The sequence below is a fragment of the Perna viridis genome, chromosome 8 (genome assembly GCF_037379345.1).
Source record: "Perna viridis isolate PV_CMFRI_1.1 ecotype Kerala chromosome 8, ASM3737934v1, whole genome shotgun sequence".
NCBI lineage: Eukaryota > Metazoa > Mollusca > Bivalvia > Mytilida > Mytilidae > Perna > Perna viridis.
In genome coordinates, this window is record NC_142452.1 from 47,829,552 (window position 1) to 47,852,311 (window position 22,760).

Consider the following 22,760-nt stretch of genomic DNA (forward strand, 5'->3'; position numbering starts at 1 on the left):
GACAAAGCGATTCGGCTGAAGAATTAATCCTTTAGCCAAGTCAATTTTCTGGCTATTTAAATCTCACTACCTACTACAAGGCAGGTAGACCGTCCTGCCACACACACACAGTATAATCCATGGACAACGACCGGGCAGAGAAAATAATCCAGGGGTTACGACCATACAAAGAACACAGTCCAGGGACAACGAAATGACAAAGAGTAGATTCTAGAGACAACGTCCAGACAAAAAAAAATCCAGAGACAATGACAGAGAAAAAAACACAATCCAGGGACAGCGACCAGACAAAGAATACAATGCAAGGACAATGTCAAGACAAAGAACACAATCCAGGGACAACGACCAGACAAAGAATACAATGCAGGGACAATGACCAGACATAGAACACAATCCGTGGGACAAATATCAAACAAAGAACACAATTTGGATACAACGACCAGACAAAAACCACAATCCAGTGACAAATACCAGAAAGAGAACACAATCTAGCGACAACGACCTGACAAAGAACAAAATCCAGGGACAAATCCCAATCAGAGAACACAATTCAGGAGACAATTACCGAACAAAGAACGAAATCCATGGACCAGCTAAAGAAAATACACATTCAAATCAATGATCATGAAGTACCTAAGATAACACGTATATACATTCTTATACAACGTTAAAAAGCTAATTCATTTTAATGGTAATTCAAGTGTTATTCAAACTTGGATGCCGACACTACTTGATGAATTTTACAATTAAAGTTTTTCTAACATCTATCAAAACGAGGCTTCTTTGTGAATGTTCACGATTGATTAGATTAACACTGTGCAGAAATCATAGACAGATTACTTTATCAAGAATAAGCCATTATGATCTGTTGCTCTTGTACCATTTAGTCTTATTTTAAATTAACTGTTGCAACCTGAAATAATTCATTTTAGCTGTCTAGAAGCGCTTGATTATGTCTGAGTAGAAAACTCGAATTAATTCTGAATTAAAAATTCTATTTTACTTCATCTTTTTTTATGCATTTTTACGCTTAACCCATGCAGGGATTTTAGTGATCAATTATAATTGTTTATTCTAAACATGTAGAGGTTTATGAAGGGATTTCGGGACGAATGTCTGAACTACGCCAGTCGGTTTGATTCGATACCCGTTCGTCCTACAGTTTGCTAAGTTTGTTTAGTAACTCATCATCTGAATTGGAACTTTCTCATTAAAGACTTAAAGTCTTTTAGATCTTTAAGGAGAAAATCAATAATTAATAAATAAAAAAGGCATGGCTGTCAATTCTACCCATGCATCTTGTTTGGGTAAATAAATTATACGCCGAAACGTTAACTGTACAATTTACAGTAGATGATCGCATTCATTGCTATTTGGCAACCACATCAATCACCGAAACGACGACCTGTCAATCAAAGCAAGATAAACTTCGAATTCTTTGAAATGTAAATTTTAAATTTCTTTTGACCAAAGCAGTCGTCAAATGCATTGGAATTCAATAATATTTTCTTTTGATACTAAATAATTTAAAAACAATAGTTTGTTATTTCAAACTTATGGAAACAGAATAAATAATGATTTATATGTATTGTCGTTGGGAATTTATCTGCAAAATGTGTGTATCTATAAATGTAAAGATGAATAATTTATACCTAAACGTAATGTTATATGATAATTTCCAACTCACTAACAATATTATATATGTACTTAGTATGAATATACAACTATTTTTATTCTCTGTCAATACCGGATGTTTTAGAGACTTATTTGTGAGATTTGTTTTAAATTTTCAAACTTAGTTATCACAGTGTACGATCCGTGAAATTAAATCAAACTAGTAAAGTTTTGGGTCAATACATTTTGATTTGGTTTTAAGTAGATATATTAGCGTTTAAAAGACTTCAAAACAAATTCACGAAAGACCGACAGTGCCTTCACATCTTTCACAGTTACCGATTGATGCGAGACGGTTCTCAGTTCCAAGTTGACATTTTCCACTTCCAAGTTGACATTTCGCGGTTCCAAGTTAGAAGTAAGAGACGTTAACTTTGAACTGAGAACTATTGTACAAATTCCATTTATATATAAAATCCGCTTTGTCTGATTTTGACCTGCTATTTTATAGAATTCATTTTTAGATACATAATTGCACTTTCGTTAACATGTCATTAGTCCATGCCACCGGGACTTACCAGTATCACATCTTCTTTCAGTTCCTGTATATGGAGTTTATATATCACAACTCATAAATTTTAGCAGAGCCAGCCAATGTAATGAGAATTTTTTGTACGTCCAATTCATCTTTGATGCGTAAACTATCCATCATTTTACTTTTTCGTTTGACTTTGAAGAATTGTCAGTGTTCAGTTACCGTTGATTTTGTTGCTTGATGTCGTGGCCTTCTAAGGCTTACTTAAGGAAGTAGATCTAGGGTAAGGAACACAACTCTTGCAAATCATTGGAATGTTTGTATTCAGCATTTTTCAACAATCTTATGTAAGCATCAAAGTAACTTGGATTCATTTCATTCTGTTTCATATGAAAGCTTGATAGACTTAGATAAAAATAAATATATATACAAAAATATCACTGACTTCAAGGGTTATGTCCCTTACCCTAGGTTTGTTCCCTTAAATGCGTTTTTTCAATTATCGAAGACCTTTTGGTGATCAAGGGAACCACAATTCTAGCGGAAATCAAAAGGATGTAGTCCAAGACAAAGACCAGACATGGAAGAGTAATCAAGGGAACCAAGGTTATAGCGGTAATCAAAGGAATGTAACCCAGGGAAAAAGACCACACATGGAAAACAGACATACACAACAAAGAACAAAGTAACTAAAATCATGATTTCACGAGTTCATGATGACGATCATAAAACTTTTGCCGAAACTATGCAGACTTTTTGTATCGCGCTAGAACTCTAACAAATAGGCTTCTGGAACAGGGTTATGTTGCTACAAGATTGAAGTCATCACTACAGAAGTTTTATTGTCGTCATTATGAACTCGTGGATCGTTATGGTGTATCCATCAGCAACATGAAAACTGATTTATTCAACGCGTCATAGTTTTCCTTTCTTCGTTTGTCTACCCCGAACTTGACTTTTTATGAGCAACTCGGCGGATGTTTCTACAAAAGCAGAGGACGCTTACCCTACCGGTGCACCTGGTCCATGCTCCCAGTTTTTAGTGGAGTCTGAGTCGCTCATTTACTTTTGTTACTTTGTATGTATGATTTTAGTTACTTTATTTTCTTTGTTGTGTATGTCTATTTTCCATGTCTGGTCTTTGTCACTGGATTACGTTTTTTTGATTACCGCAATAACCTTGGTTCCCTTGATTACTCTTTCAAACAATCACTTCCTAACTGCATACAAAACGTCACTTCCGACAGAATGATTTTGAAATATTCATGTTTCAGAGTATCTACATATATAAGACGTCGCTGACGCTACGTCCATATTCCATGTATTTTCGGGTTTTTCAGGGGTTTTTTTGTTTTGTTTTGTTTTTTGTTTTGTTTTGTTTCGTTTTTTTTTTTTTTTTTTTTTTTTGTTTTTTTTTTTGTTTATTTTTTTTGTTTTTGTTTTTCGTTTTTGTTTTTGCCTAGTCTTCCCTGGATCAAAATATCCCGTTCTTCCATTCTAATCCTATCCCGAATCCATTACTTTCTTCCAGTATGTATGTCTACATGTTTTATTCGTATGTTCTTATATGACATGCTTCAAAGCTATTCATAGGTAAAAAAGTGATAAACACATGACTAACATTTCGTGCAACTCATAGAACTACTCCAATTCGAATCGAAATAAATCACGGAAACTCAATGTTATCATTGTTTTACCGCGGGCTGACCATTTATTTAAGCCCTCGCTATCGCTCGGAGTAAAACAATGGCCTGCTCGTGGTACAACAATACTAAAGTGAAGTTTCCGTGATTTATTTCTTAATTTGTATTTCATTATAGTTTTCTTTTACTTTTTATACCAGTTGCAACTGTGCTAAATATATGACATGCTAGAGTTCATTCTTTGTTGTGTCATGTGGTTAACCAATTACAGAAAAGTAACTTTCAGTGAAATTTTGCCATTCTGTATTATTGTGAATATGGGACTGACTTCAATTTGTAATTATTAAGATTTACATAATGAAATATCTGACAGTATTGATGTGAAATACATGTATATCTCAAAATCTAATAGATTTTAGAGTAATTGTACTCCAAGTAATTCACGTGTAAATGTATTGAATTTAGGTAAAGATTTTACAATATTAAATAGAACATTCAAGCAAACAATTAAACAGAGTAAAACAGACAAATGATCATTAATAAGTTTTTTTATTAAAAAAGTAAAGGAAAAAAACAATCAAAAATACACAAAATAAAGAAAACAAAGAATAAACACAAAACAAAAAAAGTGCATTATAATTTTTTATTGTTATTGTCTCTGCGTCTTACAATAATTCTGAATAATCTACAGTTTGATTATAGGCCATTACAATAACTTATATAGATGCACCCAGACAAAAATAACATTTCCAAGCCTAATCACCTAATGCAATTACTGGTACATTAACGCTGTCTTACTCTTTCGTTTACCCCAGATTTCACATTTCTAGCAACTCTTCGAATGTTTCTTTAAAAGCACAGGACGCTTCCCCAACGGTGCACTTGGTCTTACGTGTTATTTTGATTATTTCTCGTTCTTTGCTGTGTACGTTTATCTTCCCTGTCTAGTCGTCATATTTAGGTAATATCATTTTGACTACCGAGGGAATCCTTGTTCCCTTCATATCCCGACATCCATCAAACGTCAAACTGAAGTTTATTAAGGATTTAGTTTGTCATTAGTTGGTCAAAATAAGGTTTCGTATCATTTTATATAGAATAACTCTTGGCAATGAATACATTTCATGTCACTGCAAAAACAGTCTTATAAAACTAAATTATAATCAATGCTTGTTTTTTCAATGCCTTTTAAAGTGAAAATTCTCGATTACAAAACAACCTTAATTAAGTACAGATCCATGTAAGAATTGGTCAGGTTGTGTTGCACCTCTCATTTTGTTGTCAAAGTTTAAGTTGATGATAAACACTCAATATACGAAAGCACGTTCGACTAGACAGGGAAAGCAGACACACACAAGTAATCAAATATAATAAATAGAACAACACCGGTAGTTTAAGCATCTTCTGCTTTTCTCAGAACACCCACCGAGTTGCTCATAAAATGTCAAGACCGGGGTAGACGAAAGAGGAGAAGAAAACTTTGACACGGTAAAGAAATCGGTTCTCGTGGTGCAGATGGATACACCGTATATGTAACTATCCAGAAGTTAATGATTGCGACCATAAAACCTCTCTGTAGTGATGACTTCAATGTTGTAGCAAAAAAAAAAAACCTTACACAGTTAGAAAATATTTTCTTACCGTCCAGGGACTACTGTATGACGTTTTTACCATGGTTGGTTTAAAAAAGGAACAATCATAATCACTTTCATTTGATCTATTTTTACTTGACCGCGCATGCGTCTTTTGTTCAGCTATATTTTATTTGTACATTGCTCAGCCATAACTTATCACAATACAACAAATTTATTATCATGCTTTTTTTTCGTAGTTTTTAACAGAAGGTTGGATTTGATATTTAAAATAAAAATCAATTGCTATTAAAGTGCTCATGTATTACGCCAGTCAATTTACAAACACAACAATTTTAGAATAATAACATTTTATATTCCAATGTGCAAAAAATCTGCAAAATATCTATTCAACTTTTCCTTTCAATTTAATGATAATTTTATGGGATGGATTTGGAATCTGATCCAGCAAGTCGATAATTCAGTTTTAATTCAAATTGGGTCGTTTTATCGGTTATTAAGACCGTATATGTTTGATGTAAATTAGTACCAAAACATATCTAAATAATTGATATACTTAATTTGGTGAATCTCATTTATTTTCAATTTGGATGTTTAAGGACACCATTAGGTTTTTAATGAAGGTTTTGCATTTTTCGAAAATGCTAACATTTGCATTGTTATTAGACTTGAGATTAAATCATATCAGTTGATGTATCTAGACGATTCTTACCATAAGCATGTGATCCTTCCTACCATTTAACTCTATATGGTTTTGTTGTTTTTTTTTAGGTTCTTTGCTTCCCAATGTTCCTAGAATTTTAATTTTTGTTTTGTTTTGTTTTGTTTTTTTGGTTTGGTGTTTGGGTTATCCGTAATTTGGCTTCCGTATACCGAATTTGGTTTAGTTTTACTTTGAACCTGTTTTAACTTGTCCTTGGGAATGATCAAAAAACAAGACTTAACGACAATATGTTCTGTATTCTATATATCACAAATAGGTGTCAAATGATGCAGTAGTATCAAAAATTAAATTTCCTTTTTCGTCTATCCCAGACTTGACTTTTTATGAGCAAGTCGCCGGGTGTTTCTAGAAAAGCAGAGGACGCTTACCTTAACGGTTCACCTGGTCCTTGCTCCCAGTTTTGAATGGAGTCCGAGTTGCTCCTTTGCGTTTCTTACTTTGTGTGTATTATTTTAGTTACTTAATGGTCTTTGTTTTGTATGTATGTTTTCCATGTTTGGTCTTTGTTCCTGGATTACTTCCTTTTGATTTCCGCGAGAATCTTCCCTTATTTATTCTTGCAATAGGGACACACTTTTCAATAGTACCACACATTGAAAACGTCAATAACACCACACGCGTGAAATTATAGTAGCATCACACGTTTAAAACGTCAATAGTGCATATTTGTCTAAAAAATCAATAGCGCCACATATTTTAACCGTCAATGACGCCCTACCTTTAAACCGTCAATTGCACCACACTTGTAAATCGTCAGAGGCCTCATACTTTTAAAGCGTTAATAGCGCACATATTTAAACTGTCAAGGGCGCCACACCCTTATTTTTTTAACTCCACCCCCTCCACAAAAAAAAATGAAGACTAATACGTTAGTTGATGTCGGATGCATGTATGTCGGTTATTTATTTTGTTTCAAACTTTATGCATTAGTCATAATGAACAAAATAAAAAAGCTATTTCGGTCAAGCTTCAAATCAAAATATACATGCGCTTCCAATCTCTTCTGATGCATGGTAAATTTTTATATAAATGAATTAGTTGTTGCATCTCTAAAAGTTAATTGGTTGGTTAGAGAATGGTTAGTCTTATTTAAAACTTAATAGTTTTAATTCTGATAAATCAAAAGTAAAAAAAAATAGTCAATTAGAAATACATTAAGATGAAAGACTATTAACGACAATTTCATAATTATTCTTCTAATAATGAATTGTAAATTGGTTATATTCTAATAAATTATTTGAAAATGGATTATAAATTTTCGATAGTGCTTGTGGTACTTCTTCCAGGGTTAATTATACATTTATTCAGTAATTTAAAGTAAACATTTATTGAGAATCGTGTAAACCTCTGCGATAAAGATATTTTTCCAGTGGCGACATCGGTATTATGGTCGGTACAGTTGTATTTACTCGCTCTTCACGGCTCCAATGAATAACAATAACTGAACCCGAGAACACTTATGTAATGATTGTAACACTTTAAATTATTTTGATTGAGATTTTGTTTCAAAGTGAATAAACGAATTGGAAAACGTAGACTTTATAGTCATGGTGCATTCGTCAAATTGATGAAAAAAAAGGTAACTGTGCATTAATCAAATTTTAATCAGAGGATAAAATGATAAAAAGCAAAACAGCAATTTTAGAAAAAAATTTAATAACATTTGTTGGTGGTTACAATTGAAAAAAAATTTCCTATGCTGTGTCAGCAATGACATATTAACTGGTTTTGGTTTGAGTCGTTTTTGAAGATCCTGGTTTTCAACGAACGTAAATTCCATCTTTGGAAAATAAAGCTGAGCTAATTGTTAATGCACTGGAAATTCCCGAAGTTTCTTTATTTAAGACTTTAAATACTTACACCTAAAAACCCAACTGAACTCAGTACTCTATCAATTATTCAGACAAAAAATCGCTAAAGGATTACAATACGTTCGGAAAATGATTAACAAAAATAAAAATCACCTCCGATGTCGTCGTTGTCATGGACAATTAAGTTTGTAAATCTTGTTTTAGTTTCATTTTCCATACTGGAAACTTCGTTATATATCATATTGAAGTATAAATACCGATCTATATTTAATTATTTACTTTCAAAAATATAACGCTTTTATATACTAGTAGTCTTTGAACCTGTCAGTTTTATGTAGTGCTCAATCTTGTCAGTTTATCTAGATAGTCCTTAATCTTGTCAGTTTATATAGATAACCCTCAATCTTGTCAGTTTACATAGATAGTTCTCGGTCCTGGCAGTTTTAAATAGTCCTTAATCCTGTCAGTTTATTCTTGACCAGTTTAATGAAGTTCTTTACCTCCATCCGTTTCCAATAATCTGTAGTCTTAGTTCGTTTTATGTAGTCATATATCAATCAAATTCAAGCAGTTCATATTTATCAGTTTCAAAAAGAAACAAATTTTCTAACGTTTCACAAGATCTTTGATCTCTATCATTTTTGCATGATCCTTCATCTTTAAATCGTAACAAGTTTAATAAAATCTTATATTTACCTGAATTCCATCGTAGTAATAAATTTGGAATTTGTGTTATACTTCACATGAAGATGATTTAAACAAAATAGATTAAATTTCATGATAGAACCAATTAGTTACGTAACTTATATTTTTATTCATTTTCAAGGAGAGATATATCGGATACATTCATTAATTCAAATGATATTTTCAAACATCCTGTATGCTCATTTTTAATGTTAAAATTGCATGTTACCATGCAATGATTCTAGGCAGATATTCGATGGCTTGTTCATCCATATTCGAAATCTTTCAAAGCCCATTTTGAAGTGTTTACTTTGAAAAGTATAATTCTTTGATCATTAGATTTCAGTCTTAATTAGACGTTTATATAGTATAGGAAATCCAATCAAATTTTCATTACTTGTTAGAATTGAAAAGATATTATTTGACCTCAGAAGCAGCGAGTTTACATCATTATGTATTATTGATTGTGATCAGAAGCAGCCGTCTTCTATGGAACTATTCCCATGACTCGAAACATGAACTTTATGAGAAATCTATGTTTGTTACAGATTGTTATTTTTATTTAATCACGATATGTATTGTACCATTTCTGGTCGGACTTCTGTCCGATTTTTCTTCTTTGTTTCTGTGTACACGATAATGAATTCACTTGCCTTATCAATCTTGTAGAACAAACATATTTAGGCGTTAGTTGATATTGTGATCATATATTGAAAAAGAGTCGTTTTCCCTTAACTGTCGCATTGGATTTTCTTTAATAACTCACTTTGACTGTCAGATCCAGAACAATGCTAACTTTGTTATAGAATTTTGTAGAAAGAGATAAACACTAACTTATCGACGGCATCAAATGGTTTTAAAAATCATCATTAAGAAATAAATAGCATTCCGAGGAAAACCCCTTACCTTTGCTGCTGGTTTTATCCAACACAATAAAATAAGTCCAAAGTTTGAATTGCGGCCCCATTTACTTATTATAATATTTTTGTCTTACTTTTTGTCCAGACATTTGCACAACAGTTGTGCTCTTTTTGACAGTTTATATACAGACAAGCGCTAATCCAGGTGGAAATATTACATGAGTTATATAAAATTATATAAGTGTTTAATCCGTTATTGCGCACCAGTTTTTTAATGCATCCCTCAAACCTTAATGTAACTCGGGTTTGACTTTTATTTGCAGCACGTCGGGTGCACTTGGTCTATACTCTCAATTTTCATGGGAGTCCGAGTTGCTCATTTATTTTGTTTCTCCGTATTTTTAATCTTGGTTATTTTATGTTCTTTATTAAGTGTGTTATGAATTAAAGCAACAGATATGTTATATGAGTTGCTCATTTACTTTTGATACTTTGTATGTACGAATTTAGTTAGTTTGTGTTCTTTGTTGTATTTGTCTGTTTGCTTTGTCTGATCTTTGTCCCTGGATTACATTCTTTTGATTTCCGCTAGAATATTGGTTCCCTTGATTATTCTTTATTTAGTTTCATGAATTAATTACGTTTTTGTTTATTTCTAAACATAAAAGATCTACAAAGGGGATATGAATAAGTAACCAGCACGTTACGAATGTTATTGTTAGTACTCATGCACATGTAGAGTGAAGTTTGTTACTACGATTGATAGCCTTAAAGTGGTATCACTTGTGTTCTATGTATTTTATCAGAAAGGGTATTTTGGAAATAACAAATATGATAAAAAAGTAATATTTATATTGTGATATCAATAATAGCTTGAAAGTTATATTTCGCGAGGTGGAGTTCACAAAATTACAGACATTCAAAATTCTAAACGGTATGGCGATCAGAAGACGGCCCCTATGTCTTGAAGAGGTAAAGTTTGTATGTACAGAGTTACAAATGAATTACCTTAATGTATTACTTTAACTTTGAATACTGCTTACTTCCATATTGTTTTACAAATAATGTTACGTACAAATGTAGATAAAGTTTCACTACAACGGATTAATCTCCGAAGAAATTTCAAACAAGAACGAGCCATGTGTGATTCGAGTTTCATTGGATACCCCAAAAAGTAGAATTGTTTAATTGTCGATGGCACTTTCGATTATTTACACGATTTTGCATTAAATTATCATAAAACTTTTTTTAATCAATCTCTTTTTAAACAGAGAAACAGAGACTAAATATACATGTCGGCAATACATAAATGAAATACTGTGGAGCATCTAATTAGAATTGGAATTGGAACTTTGGAAGATTCATCGTTCCTGAAGTTGTATGATTTTGTTAATTTTAGTGGTAGATGAATGTATGGTTTTCTCAAAAACGCAGATCTAAATGCAGAGAAGACTCGTTACGTAAAAATATATTATCTATAGAAGGCAAAAGCAACGTTTGTATTGTGGGTTTTAATCACATTTCTATAGGCAGTGTCTGAATTTTATATAGACTGGTACTTTAGTGTCAGTAATTATAAAAGTCTTTATAAATGTCTACCGCGGACTTGACTTTTTTATGAGCAACTCGGCAGATGTTTCTAGAACAGCAGAGGACACTTATCCAACCAGTGCACCTGGTCCCTGCTTCCAGTTTTTAGTGGAGTCCGAGTTGCTCATTTGCTTTTGTTAATTTGTATGTATGATTTTCTTTACTTTATGTTGTGTGTGTCTGTTTTCATGTCTGGTCTTTGTCTCTGGATTGCGTTCTTTTGATTGCCACCATAATCTTGGTTCCCTTGATTATTATTCTACTCCTTGAATCACATCTCTATAGGCAGTGTATGAATTTTATATGGAGTGGTACTTAAGTGTCAGTCCTTATAAAAGTCAGACAGGAGGTGATTCATGCATGTCTATACAGAACCTAATTCTCCTTTGTTTCTTTTTTTTTTTATCAGAAACAGTTACATATCTTATAACCAGTCCCAGCTTTCATTTGATTGTTGCATTTTTTACGATAAAATTATATAATAATATAAAATGAATTTTGCACTTTGCAAGTGGTATCATTTTTAAAATGGTTGATTTATGTGATTAACAGGATGGACATAGTAACATTCAACATGTAGATGAAAAGCATTGTTAAAAGAATTTTTGTGGTGTTTTTTCTGCACTATAACGACTTCTATAATTTGCACTGTTTGAATTTTATATGGACTTGTACTTAAATGGTTTTCAATGTGGGTTATATAATAATGAATATTGTTTATTTCGTGTTAAAAATAATAATAAATTATGATTCTCAAAACGGTTTAATGGAAACCCGAGAACTCTTTCATCTTATTTCCCTTTGCACATTTATTGTATCTTTTTTCGTCTTTCTTTTCCAAAATTGTTGATAATTTCTTCATCAAAAGTTACATTTTGTTCTTTTATTATCGTCTGATATTTTATTTTGGCCGGAATAATGAAAGTATGGATAACGAAACTGAAATGATAAGAATTAGTTGCGATTTGAAAGGACGGTATTTTTGACGGAAGTGTGGTATTTATGTTCGTATACCCAAGTATAACCAAAATATGCCACAAATGATCAACATACACAATGTAGAGAACCAAATAAAAAGATTACACATAAAAAGGGAAGATAAGGGAAACATGATGTCGCCCAAAAAAACGGGAAGTGACATCAGGTGGTTCGAAAGGATAATCATGTCCCTGCTAGTGGCACCTGCCATTATGCAAGTGAGAAAAAGTCGGTAATAATCTAACAATAATAATGCAATTCCGCGCAATGTTACAAACTCTATTAACATTAGGGTGTAATCATTCATTTCGAAGTAAGTATCATGTTGTAAGCGTAGTAGGTAACTTGTAAATAGTGGATAAATATCCGAAATTGACAAAAAATAGATTAAGGTAACGAAAAATCAACATACGCCATTATTATTTTTATTTTAATTATTTGTCTAATGTAAGTAATGAAAAAAGTAGAATTGTATATGAAGAATAATTAAAATTACTCAGAAATCATGTTAACATTTAACAGGCTGTCTCTTAGAAAATCATCGTCCAAGAGGGATTTCAGCAATTACTAATAATTAATTGTGCTTTGGGAAGGACCTCATGTTGAACTAAAAACTGCAAATATTTTTTCCGTAAAATCCAAGATGGCCGAGATATGGCCGCCGTTTTATTTTCTGAGAATTTCCTAGGAAAATGGCAATTTTTAGGTAATAACATTCAAAATTAAGAACTATTTATTTACAAAAGTTTTAATATATGATCAATGAACCTAATTGAACTTAACTCAACAGGCAGATTGTTATAATCAGTGACCAAAAAAACTATAAAAAGGTTTTAAAAGTCAGCATCATATCTTCACCTACCTCTTTGAGATCAATGGTAAAGTAAACCTATTAACTAAATTATAAGACAAACGCGATCACTTTTCCTTCCGTGTTGTGAACTTTCCTTTCATATGCGGCAATATCCCTTCACTCCCTACGTATAGAGATTTCATATCGCAACTCACAAGTTATGCCAGAGCTTGCGGTAACTAAACAGAACTTTGTACCGCTCTCGACTACTTACATTAAGGCTTCTGGAATAGGGTCATGCTGCTACAAGGTTGAAGTCATCACTACAGAAGTTTTATGGTCGTCATCATGAACTCATGGTTCGTTATGGTGTATTCATCTGTACCATGAAAACTGATTTGTTCAACATGTTTTTCAACAAGGAAAACTATGACCCGTTGAATAAATCAGTTTTCAAGGTACAGATGGATACACCATAACGATCCACGAGTTCATGATGACGACCATATAACTTCTGTAGTGATGACTTCAATCTTGTAGCAACATAACCCTGTTCCAGAAGCCTATTTGTTAGAGTTCTAGCGCGATACAAAAAGTCTGCGTAGTTTCGGCAAGCTCTGGCATAATGTATGAGTTGTAATAAGAAAACTCCATACGCAGATGCCGAAGGGATGTTGCAACAGATGAATGGAAAGTTGACAATTCTGAATGAAAAGTCATCACGTTTGTGGTAAAGTTTTGTCGATAGTTTTCCTTTACCATCGATTTCTAAGTGTAGGTCAAGATATGAAGCTGACTTCACAGTGTCTGTAGTATCCTTTATCGCACGTTCTTTTGGGTTGATGCGATGTATCAAATGCCCAAAATTAGGATTGTTTAAAGATAATACGTCATCTATATAGCGGAAACTGAGATTGAAGGATCTAGCCAAACGATATTCTTCTTTTCTGATCAGATCAGATATAAAGATAGGAATATGTCAAATATAATCTGAAAAAAACGATGCTTAACAGATTTTCACGAAAAATACCTTGTTTTAAAGGCATGGACAGTTATGAAAATTTAAATCCTAGCTCGACATTTACATTAAGATAATTTAAAGCAACAGCGATCTTTTAAAAGTAACTATGGTTAATTTTAAGCGTTACGTCGAGTTTGGCATGGTTCCGAGTTACCCATATCAAAACCCCACAGTATTCATTCACTTGGCAGGGTGCCAATTTTTTCAATTAAATATTAAAACTAACTTTTTTTAAACTTAAAGGAATGTTGTTATTACACTTTTTAAAACAAATTATTTTGTATTTAACACTTTCATTTTATATCAATGAAAGGAGTTCGAATTAAATCATGAGAAATGGAGTAAAAAATATGTAAATACTTAAAAATGACTGTTACTATAAATAAAACAATGTTTGGCAAGAATAATTAGCATTTTTGGGGACTCTTCAATTACTACCTTCCAACCTTAATATGAATTTTGAGTTAATGCAAAAATGACTTTTGAACAAAAAATTAGTTTTTACACGGTTTTCTCAAAGACAGCCTCTTTATAACTAATTGATGTGTTATGTATATTATAATTACAGTTATATTTTATTTCCAACTGTCTGTACTACCAAATAAAATTAGCCATAAATGGCCTTCAAATCTGAAAATAGATCGTTGTGCAATGAATTTTATCCAAATAGTAATTATTTACTCTTGTTTAGACATCTTTTGAACTCGGGTGTGAACCAACGATAAAAAATCAATAAGACGTGATAGCATCTAGACAAAAATTTTAATTGTTCAGAATTGATCTCGACTAATAGATTTCCATTTATTTAGCACTTCTCGCCCGATTAATGTAAACATAATCGTCAAGTTTTGTTTTGACTATCTTTTGAATACAACACGACTTGCCAAGCCCGATGGCTCATCCACAACGTGTCAAATTTCAATGAAATCAAAAAATTAATTAACTGATATAATCATTGTAATGCATATTAAATCAGCTCTAAATTATTATCATTGGAAGTCCATAGACTGTTTTGTTACGCATGAATTTGAGCTTTGTGGTTATAAATGGACAATGATGGGAATAGAGAACTAATACATGTGTTTCATGCTGATAAAGATGTCACAAAAGTGCTGTAGTTAATATTTATACCAGAAATTGCCCTACAAATATAAATGAGTTTTGTTTTTACTTGCTTGGACAATAATAACTTATTATTGGATATTGTTTACGTGATATGAACACCTTTCTAATAAAAAAAAGATTGACTTTCTACATTTAATAACAGCGTTGTAGTCAGACTCGTAAATTATTTCTCTAGATATCAAGTAGCGGATTTACGCAATCTTAAATATCAAAATAGTAGATTTTGTCTGATTACCAATCAGACAACCATCCCCAAATACCAAGTAACAAATAATTTTAACAGGTCACAATATGATTTTCAATGATGAGGAAATACATACCATAAAATAAGCAGTAAAAATTCCAAATCCAATGAAATGAAACTATTCACAAAAGACGAAATTCGACATACTTTATACAGTAAAAACGCAACACGAAAAACAAAAAAAACATAAATAAACAACAACGAGAACCACTTGATTACAGATTTTTTTTTGTTGTGACAGGCACATAAATTATGGGACGAGGTTAATTATTACTTTGTTTGTTAGCGCTAAATCTTCCCAAACCTTGGACATTGTTGGAAAAATACTACAAAAAAGCTGAGCTATAAAAATCTGTCGAATTTGGATTTAACACTTGAGATCGATATAGAAAACAAAAATCTTAACAAATAGGTCAAAAACGATAGGCTGTACGTATCAAGATCGAAAGAGTACTCACTTTTTCTGTAAGCTAGTTCAAAATAAAGAAACAACATACAGGGCACCCCAAGTTCACTCAAACAAGAAAATCGTTCAGTTGCCAGGAACGGCAACATGAATATATCAATTCTTCTTGTTAGTTTTTACAGATGTATGCGTATACAAAGCATTACCATTCTACTGCAACCCATTTGTGTTTCTTCAAATATATTTGGTGTGCATTTTTCGGAAACAATACAGTACGTGTGCGCACTTTGCAAGTCGGGAGTGCATCTTGAAATATCTGAATGCACGTCATTCTAAATACTGAATTGCGTAGAACTACTGAATAAACATACAGAAGGCATATAAGGAACTGAATACAACTGACTTTTTTTAATTGTTTTAGCTTATAAATACATCTGAATTACTGAATATATTTTAAATACTGAATAATCCATACCGAGTCAATACATTTAAGGAACATGAATACACAACAACACAGAATTGTACTAGACATTGGAATACCTTGCAAATTCTTAATAATACACTTTTACTATTTTACACTTGAAATACTCTTATTCATACAGTATATAAAGTAGGTGCTGTTTTAGACAATGAGTATTTTTTTTGTTGTTGTTGTTTTTGTTTTTATGTTTTGTTCTTTTTCTTGTTTTTTGTTTTTTTTTTTGGTTTTGTTTTTTGTTTTAGTTTTTTGTTTGTTTGTTTGTTTTTTGTTTTTTGTTGTTTTATTAAAGTCTTAGACAATTGTGGTCTGAAGCAAGTAGTATATTCTGAATGATTTTTATTTGAATTCATACGTGTCGTTAAATCGATATTGGAACACATATCCTAGGTTGAGAAAAATACTACATAAAATACACCATTTGTAATATGAAAGAAGTCTTGTCACAAAGGGTGAATACATGCAATAGTCTGGGCAAGATCGGTTTATTTTTTACAAACTAACTTGGTACTATGATGCCTTTAACGTCAATCGGTCCGCAGTCGGCAATTTAAATAATTACAAAATAAGGCTTTACTTTAATCAATTAGAAATTATTTCATCAGGATTGTTTTTAATTTTTGACCAAGCTATGTTCGCAAACCCAACTTTGAGGCAACATTGGCACTTATTAATAAATCTGCATCAAAGTTAATTATTTAGCATAAACTGGACACAAATTAAGACATTCCTTAAATAATGTAATGTACGTGATATCGGTGACAATTCACGCTAAAAGGTCAGCTATTATAAAACTGTAAGCGGCTTCCCTTCCTGACAACTTGTGCAAAAAGCTGGTCATTTAACGGAATGGATGTCAACAGTTTGCTTGTCTCCTCGAAAATAGATAATTTTAATGCAGTTGAATTGAAGTTACGTAAATCAAATTCATGCATTTACATAAATCTAATTAAATGCTCAGTTTGACTAAGAAATATCATAACTGTATCGTTTAGTAAAAAAAAACAGAGGGAATCCAATGTTTCATAAATGACGCAAATTATTGGAAAATTCTCATAGGCATAGTGATTAAAACAAAGTGATTAAACGGTAGATTTTGACACTCGTTACAGACAGGATTTCGTTTATCATTGCACTACTTTTTTCCTGTGCGTTAATTTTGTATTTTCGTTCCTTTCTTTTCTAGTATCCTAAAACTGTATCATTTTAGAGCTCGTAAAAAGCTCTTTTTCCTTGTTTAATGTTTCGATTAACAATCGAAGCATTTCATTTTTTTAAACAATCTTGATGTGCAAAGTAACGGCAAAACATGCAAATTATTTGAATGATTAAGAGAACTAGAATATTTTTTTATTATTATTGGTTTAGGTGATGCTACTAAAGACTCTGGGATTGTCATGGATAGTTTGTGTGCTACAGATTTGTGAACAAGCCGAATGTAAGTTGTTAAATTTATATTTTTAATAATTAGAAAACATTCGTTTCTTGAATTTGTGATAATTATTTCAAGTGCAGAACGGTAAACTTTAACCTACTTTACAATACAAATTTATTTGTACGTGCTTTTGTGTAAACTGAATTGATGACATTAAATCTATGAATAAGGCCTCTAAAAATTCAAAATATAGTTTTCCGTTAACTCTTATTTAGAGTGGTTTACGTTTAAATCATTTTCATCGTTTGTCTACCCCGGACTTGACTTTTTATGAGCAACTCGGCGGGTGTTTTAGAAAAGCAGAGGACGCTTACCCAACGGTGCACATGGTCCATGATCCCAGTTTTTAGTGGAGCCTGAGTTGCTCATTTGCTTTCGTTACTTTGTATGTATGATTTTAGTTACTTAATGTTCTTTGTTGTGTATGTCTGTTTTCCATGTTTGATCTTGGTCCCTGGATTACATTCTTTTGATTACCCTATAACCTTGGTTCCCTTGATTACTCTTTGAATAGCAAAATGTACCTTTGTTCTGTTATTTGAATCCAATAAAAAATAAAAATAATAAAAACAAAAATAAAAATAATACTGATATATGAATTGATGGTTAAAAAGTGATTGGAAATAGGTCATAATACCATCACTCGGAACCAAACAAATGCAAATGACCGATAAATATAAAATCAATATTCGATCATTTTTACCTGAGTTGTATATGTTCGTACAAGTTACCGACAGTTTTTTTATTCTGAAGGTAATGGAACGAGGCTTGGAAATGATGCCATATAAGAAACATTTTCGAACAAGCGCAAATATTTTATTTATATTTCAGAAATATTTTTATTTGGAAATCTGCTTGTAAAGTAATGGGGAAAATGTATCTTCACTATTTTTTTTTCAACGGATGAGTAAAACACATTTTTTTGCATGATTTGGAACATTTTTTTTCAAAAATATCCTAGCCCCTCACTTATAAAATGGTCGGTGTCTAATACAGTGTTCTTGCCAAATGTCTAGAAAGCAAACACTGCCGAATGAACAAATAGGCAAATATCATGATGACTGTATATATACCGCCGTGCAGTGGTGTGGTACTTGAAACTAATTCCTAACGAATACGTCAAAAACGTTACTTTTACTTAACTCATATATGGTAGCAAAACTATTCAATACGGTAAAGGTATTTGAGTAAGTGAAACTTCAGATGATGACAATATTCTGCCTGTTACGCAACATCTGGCCAATCGAGGGGATTCTCGTTAGTAACAAGATTTGAATACTCGAAAAAAGTACATGTAAACGAATACATTTCGTTAGATTAAAGATTCAAAAATAATCTGTTCTGGCATATATGACAATCATTTTAGTGAGAAAAGAATAATACATTTAAAGCAAAAACAATCTTTGCATTCAGTTAGGCTCTTATGAAAAGTCATACACATGTAATTAAAAATCAATAACCTTTAATGCAAAATGAGCTTTTGTAAAATGCACAAGGCCATGCAGAAATTCGAAATGTTTGATATATATGCGAATATGCATCTTGCAAAACTCTTTTATATACGCTAAGCGATAGTGTTGATCAGACTTTATTGATTTTTACCGATAGCTACTGATTAGCTCGTGAAGTCACTAAGTCGGTTTGGTACTGATACAAGTACTGCATACTTAATTTTAAACAAAGAATGTTTTTAATCACCGAAACATGCTGTCTTGTCAAGCTTATGATTGCAAAAATGATAAAAGAGAAATATTCAAACAGCTTTTTGACCGGCAACACGAACCCTGTTCAAACAAAGCTATGAATGTTTCCTCAGAAATATCAGTTTCTAGCTGCACCATCGTTCGTCAATGTTGTCTGACATCTGCTTACATGTTGTACCAAAATTTTGTTCTGTGTATTTTGGATGGAATTTATAGAGGGAAAGTCTTAAATATAACTACGCGTAAAGATAACATATAAATGTTTAACATGGAAGGCTAAGTTCTGTTCACTTGCTTAATCTTGGCGTTTTACCATATTTTCGATCATGTTCAGGTTATTGACTTCTTCCACTTGATATTAATCTTAATCTATGTTTTTTTTTTCAAGTAGTAGCAGTAGAAGTAAAAAACTGATTAAGGCAAACATTTTTGTCTTCTTTTTGTTTGCTTTTTAAAAAGCAGAAGACGCTTATCCTACCTATGCACCTGGTCCATGCTACCAGTGTTTTTTTATGGATTTCAAGTTGCTCATTTACTTTTGTTACTTTGTATGTATTATTTTAGTTACTTTATGTTCTTTGTTCTGTATGTCTTTTTTTCATATCTGGTCTTTGTCCCTGGATAACATTGTTTTGATTACCGCTAGAATCTTGGTTTCCTTGATTACTCTAAGGATGTAGACCTAGGATAAAGGAGATTACTCTTGGAAACCAGTGATATGTTTGTATCATATTCAATTTCACCAAAGCCTTTCAAGCTTTCATATGACACAGAATGAAATCAATCCTATGTACTTTGATGCTTACATGAAGTTGGTGTAAAATATGCTTAATACAAACATTCAAATGATTTGTAAGAGTTGTGTCCCTTGTCTTTGATCTACCGCCTTCATACAGTTCTTGTATCATTAATACTTCCCATTCTATGGTATATGGGAATTGGGGATGTTGTATGGGAGATGTGGATTGGAAATATGAGGATGAGAGTTTTATTTTTAAAGTGTTCTTTTATATAAAACACAAAAATAACAATCATGTATTCTCTTACTTTTTGTCTGTTTTCCATGTCTGGTCTTTGTACCTGGATTACATTCTTTTGATTACCGCTATAACCTTGGTTCCCTTGATTACTCTTTGAACAGTATATTGAATTTAATCAAAAATAACATTTTAAATGTTATGGGGTGTAAAAATATATTATTGTATTTGATAATGACAAAAATAATTAAAGACAAATGCTATGGAAATTCTATGGAGGATAGGGATATTTATGGGGAATAGGGTTTGGGACAATAGGAAATGGTGGATGATGTGAATGTTAATTTTATACCGTTCAAGAATTGTACTTGTACTGATTACATTTTAGATAAGAACCACCTGTGCAGATACCACTACCATTATACCGCCACGACATGGGCTGGTGCACGAGAGATATGTGAAAAAACGAACAGGACACTACTAATCGTTGATAGTAATGACGAAATGAGCAACATTACCAATGTAGTTATTCCTCAGGTAACAGAAATTGCTGCTGGGAAAACATCCTATATTTCGGATATCAGGTAAACAAATTGATCATTTTATAAATTGAATGAACAGTAAAATGAAAAAAAATCTTAAGCTGATAGACTTGTAACAGTAATCAGGAGTCATTGATTACTAATTGGCTTTAAAATGCCTATTTGGTACTCGCGTCAGTTGTAGTTAAGAACAGTGTAGGTAAGAGTACGTATTGTTATTTCATACGAGTTCTTATTTGAACGTATCAGTCAGATTTGATCACTTGGGCTTAGAATTAGGATTTGATCATATTTACAATTCAAGATGACTTTACATATTGTTTTAATAGTTGTCACGTTCCATTTATGTTGACATTGTCAAATTGACATTATGAAATGTATGACAGTTATGATTACCAATGAAACGATTGCTGCAGAATTATTCTTAGAGATGTGATATCGCTTCTATTGGACATATAGTCTGTCCTTTTATCATGGAGATTTTTGACCACATTTTCTATCTCACTCTACACATAAATTTATCAACCAATCATGCTACTCAATCTTTTGCAACAGCTTACTTATGTCTTCATTTTGAGGCACTGCTTTAAAGTATTTAATGGTTTGTTATTCGGCATCTTCCATGGCGTAAAAAAATGAAGAGCAATCCTAATTTCGGGGATTTGATACATCGCATCTACCCAAAAGAACTTGAGATAAAGGATACTACAGACACTGTGAAGTCAGCTTCATATCTTGACCTACACTTAGAAATCGATGGTAAAGGAAAACTATTGACAAAACTTTACGAAAAACGTGATGACTTTTCATTCAGAATTGTCAACTTTCCTTTCATCTGTGGCAACATCCCTTCGGCTCCTGCGTACGGAGTATTCATATCACAACTCATACGTTATGCCAGAGCTTGCCGAAACTACGCGGACTTTTTGTATCGTGCTAGAACTCTAACAAATAGGCTTCTGGAACAGGGTTATGTTGCTACAGGAGTGAAGTCATCATTACAGATGTTTTATGGTCGTTATCATGAACTCGTGGATCGTTATGGTGTATCCATCTGCACCATGAAAACTGATTTATTCAACGGGTCATAGTTTTCCTTCCCTCGTTTGTCTACCCCGGACTTGACTTTTTATGAGCAACTCGGCGGGAGTTTCTAGAAAAGCAGAGGACGCTTACCCTACCGGTGCACCTGGTCCATGCTCCCAGTGTTTAGTGGAGTCCGAGTTGCTCATTTACTTTTGTTACTTTGTATGTATGATTTTAGTTACTTTATGTTCTTTGTTGTGTATGTCTGTTTTCCATGTCTGGTCTTTGTCCCTGGATTACATTGTTTTGATTACCGCTATAACCTTGGTTCCCTTGATTACTCTTTATGACGTCACCTAGTGTTATGGGAGACAATAATACAAAAATCATTCGCAACGGCGAATGTTTTCATTCAATTATTAGTATCTCATTGTTCACAGTATGATATCGCATAATATCAAACCGTTCAAGAGATAGATTAGGTGACCAAAGTCATATAAAACTATATTGCAACAATTTGGAGTTTGATTTTTTGTTTTTATTTCAGATACGATATTTCGTATGAGGATCTGTACCTTATAAAAAATATAACAACCTGTTTTTTTACAGTTCATTATTGTGGATTGGCTTACATCAAGAGACGAACCCTGTTCGGCTGCTGCTGGATAACTGCACCCAGTACACAATGCAACTCGGCGTTTGGAACCCTGGGTCTATGGAAGGTTGTGTCATACTGAATACAACAGACCAAACATACGTGTTAAATAACTGTGATGACACTCAGTCTTTTATTTGCGAGGATAATACAGAAGGTTTGTTTTTTTTGCGTATTATATTTTCTTTAATTCAGCCATTTCATTTAATTTATCAAAGGAGATATACTTATAAAACATGCCCCTCTGATTTCATGCTCTTGTCAACAGTCATGAGATGTTGGTCATTCATGTGTCTATGTGTCGTAAAATTACCTTTTAGTTTG

General features: G+C 32.4%; 1 protein-coding gene across 2 annotated transcripts in view; it reads left to right on the top strand.

Moving 5' to 3' along the window:
• The window catches only part of LOC148610791 (uncharacterized), a 44,660-nt gene that overhangs the window by 16,101 nt on the left and 5,799 nt on the right, over positions 1–22,760 (top strand). Inside the window, exons 1-4 of one of the 2 annotated variants that reach the window (XM_088596152.1) lie at positions 17,228–17,246; positions 17,467–17,536; positions 20,602–20,797; positions 22,391–22,593. In XM_088596152.1, coding sequence (XP_088452278.1) covers positions 17,470–17,536; positions 20,602–20,797; positions 22,391–22,593 — 466 coding nt within the window. In that variant the 5' untranslated portion in view covers positions 17,228–17,246; positions 17,467–17,469. Of the gene's footprint in view, positions 1–17,227; positions 17,247–17,466; positions 17,537–20,601; positions 20,798–22,390; positions 22,594–22,760 lie in introns of those variants that run through there. The other variant, XM_088596151.1, reaches the window with a different exon arrangement.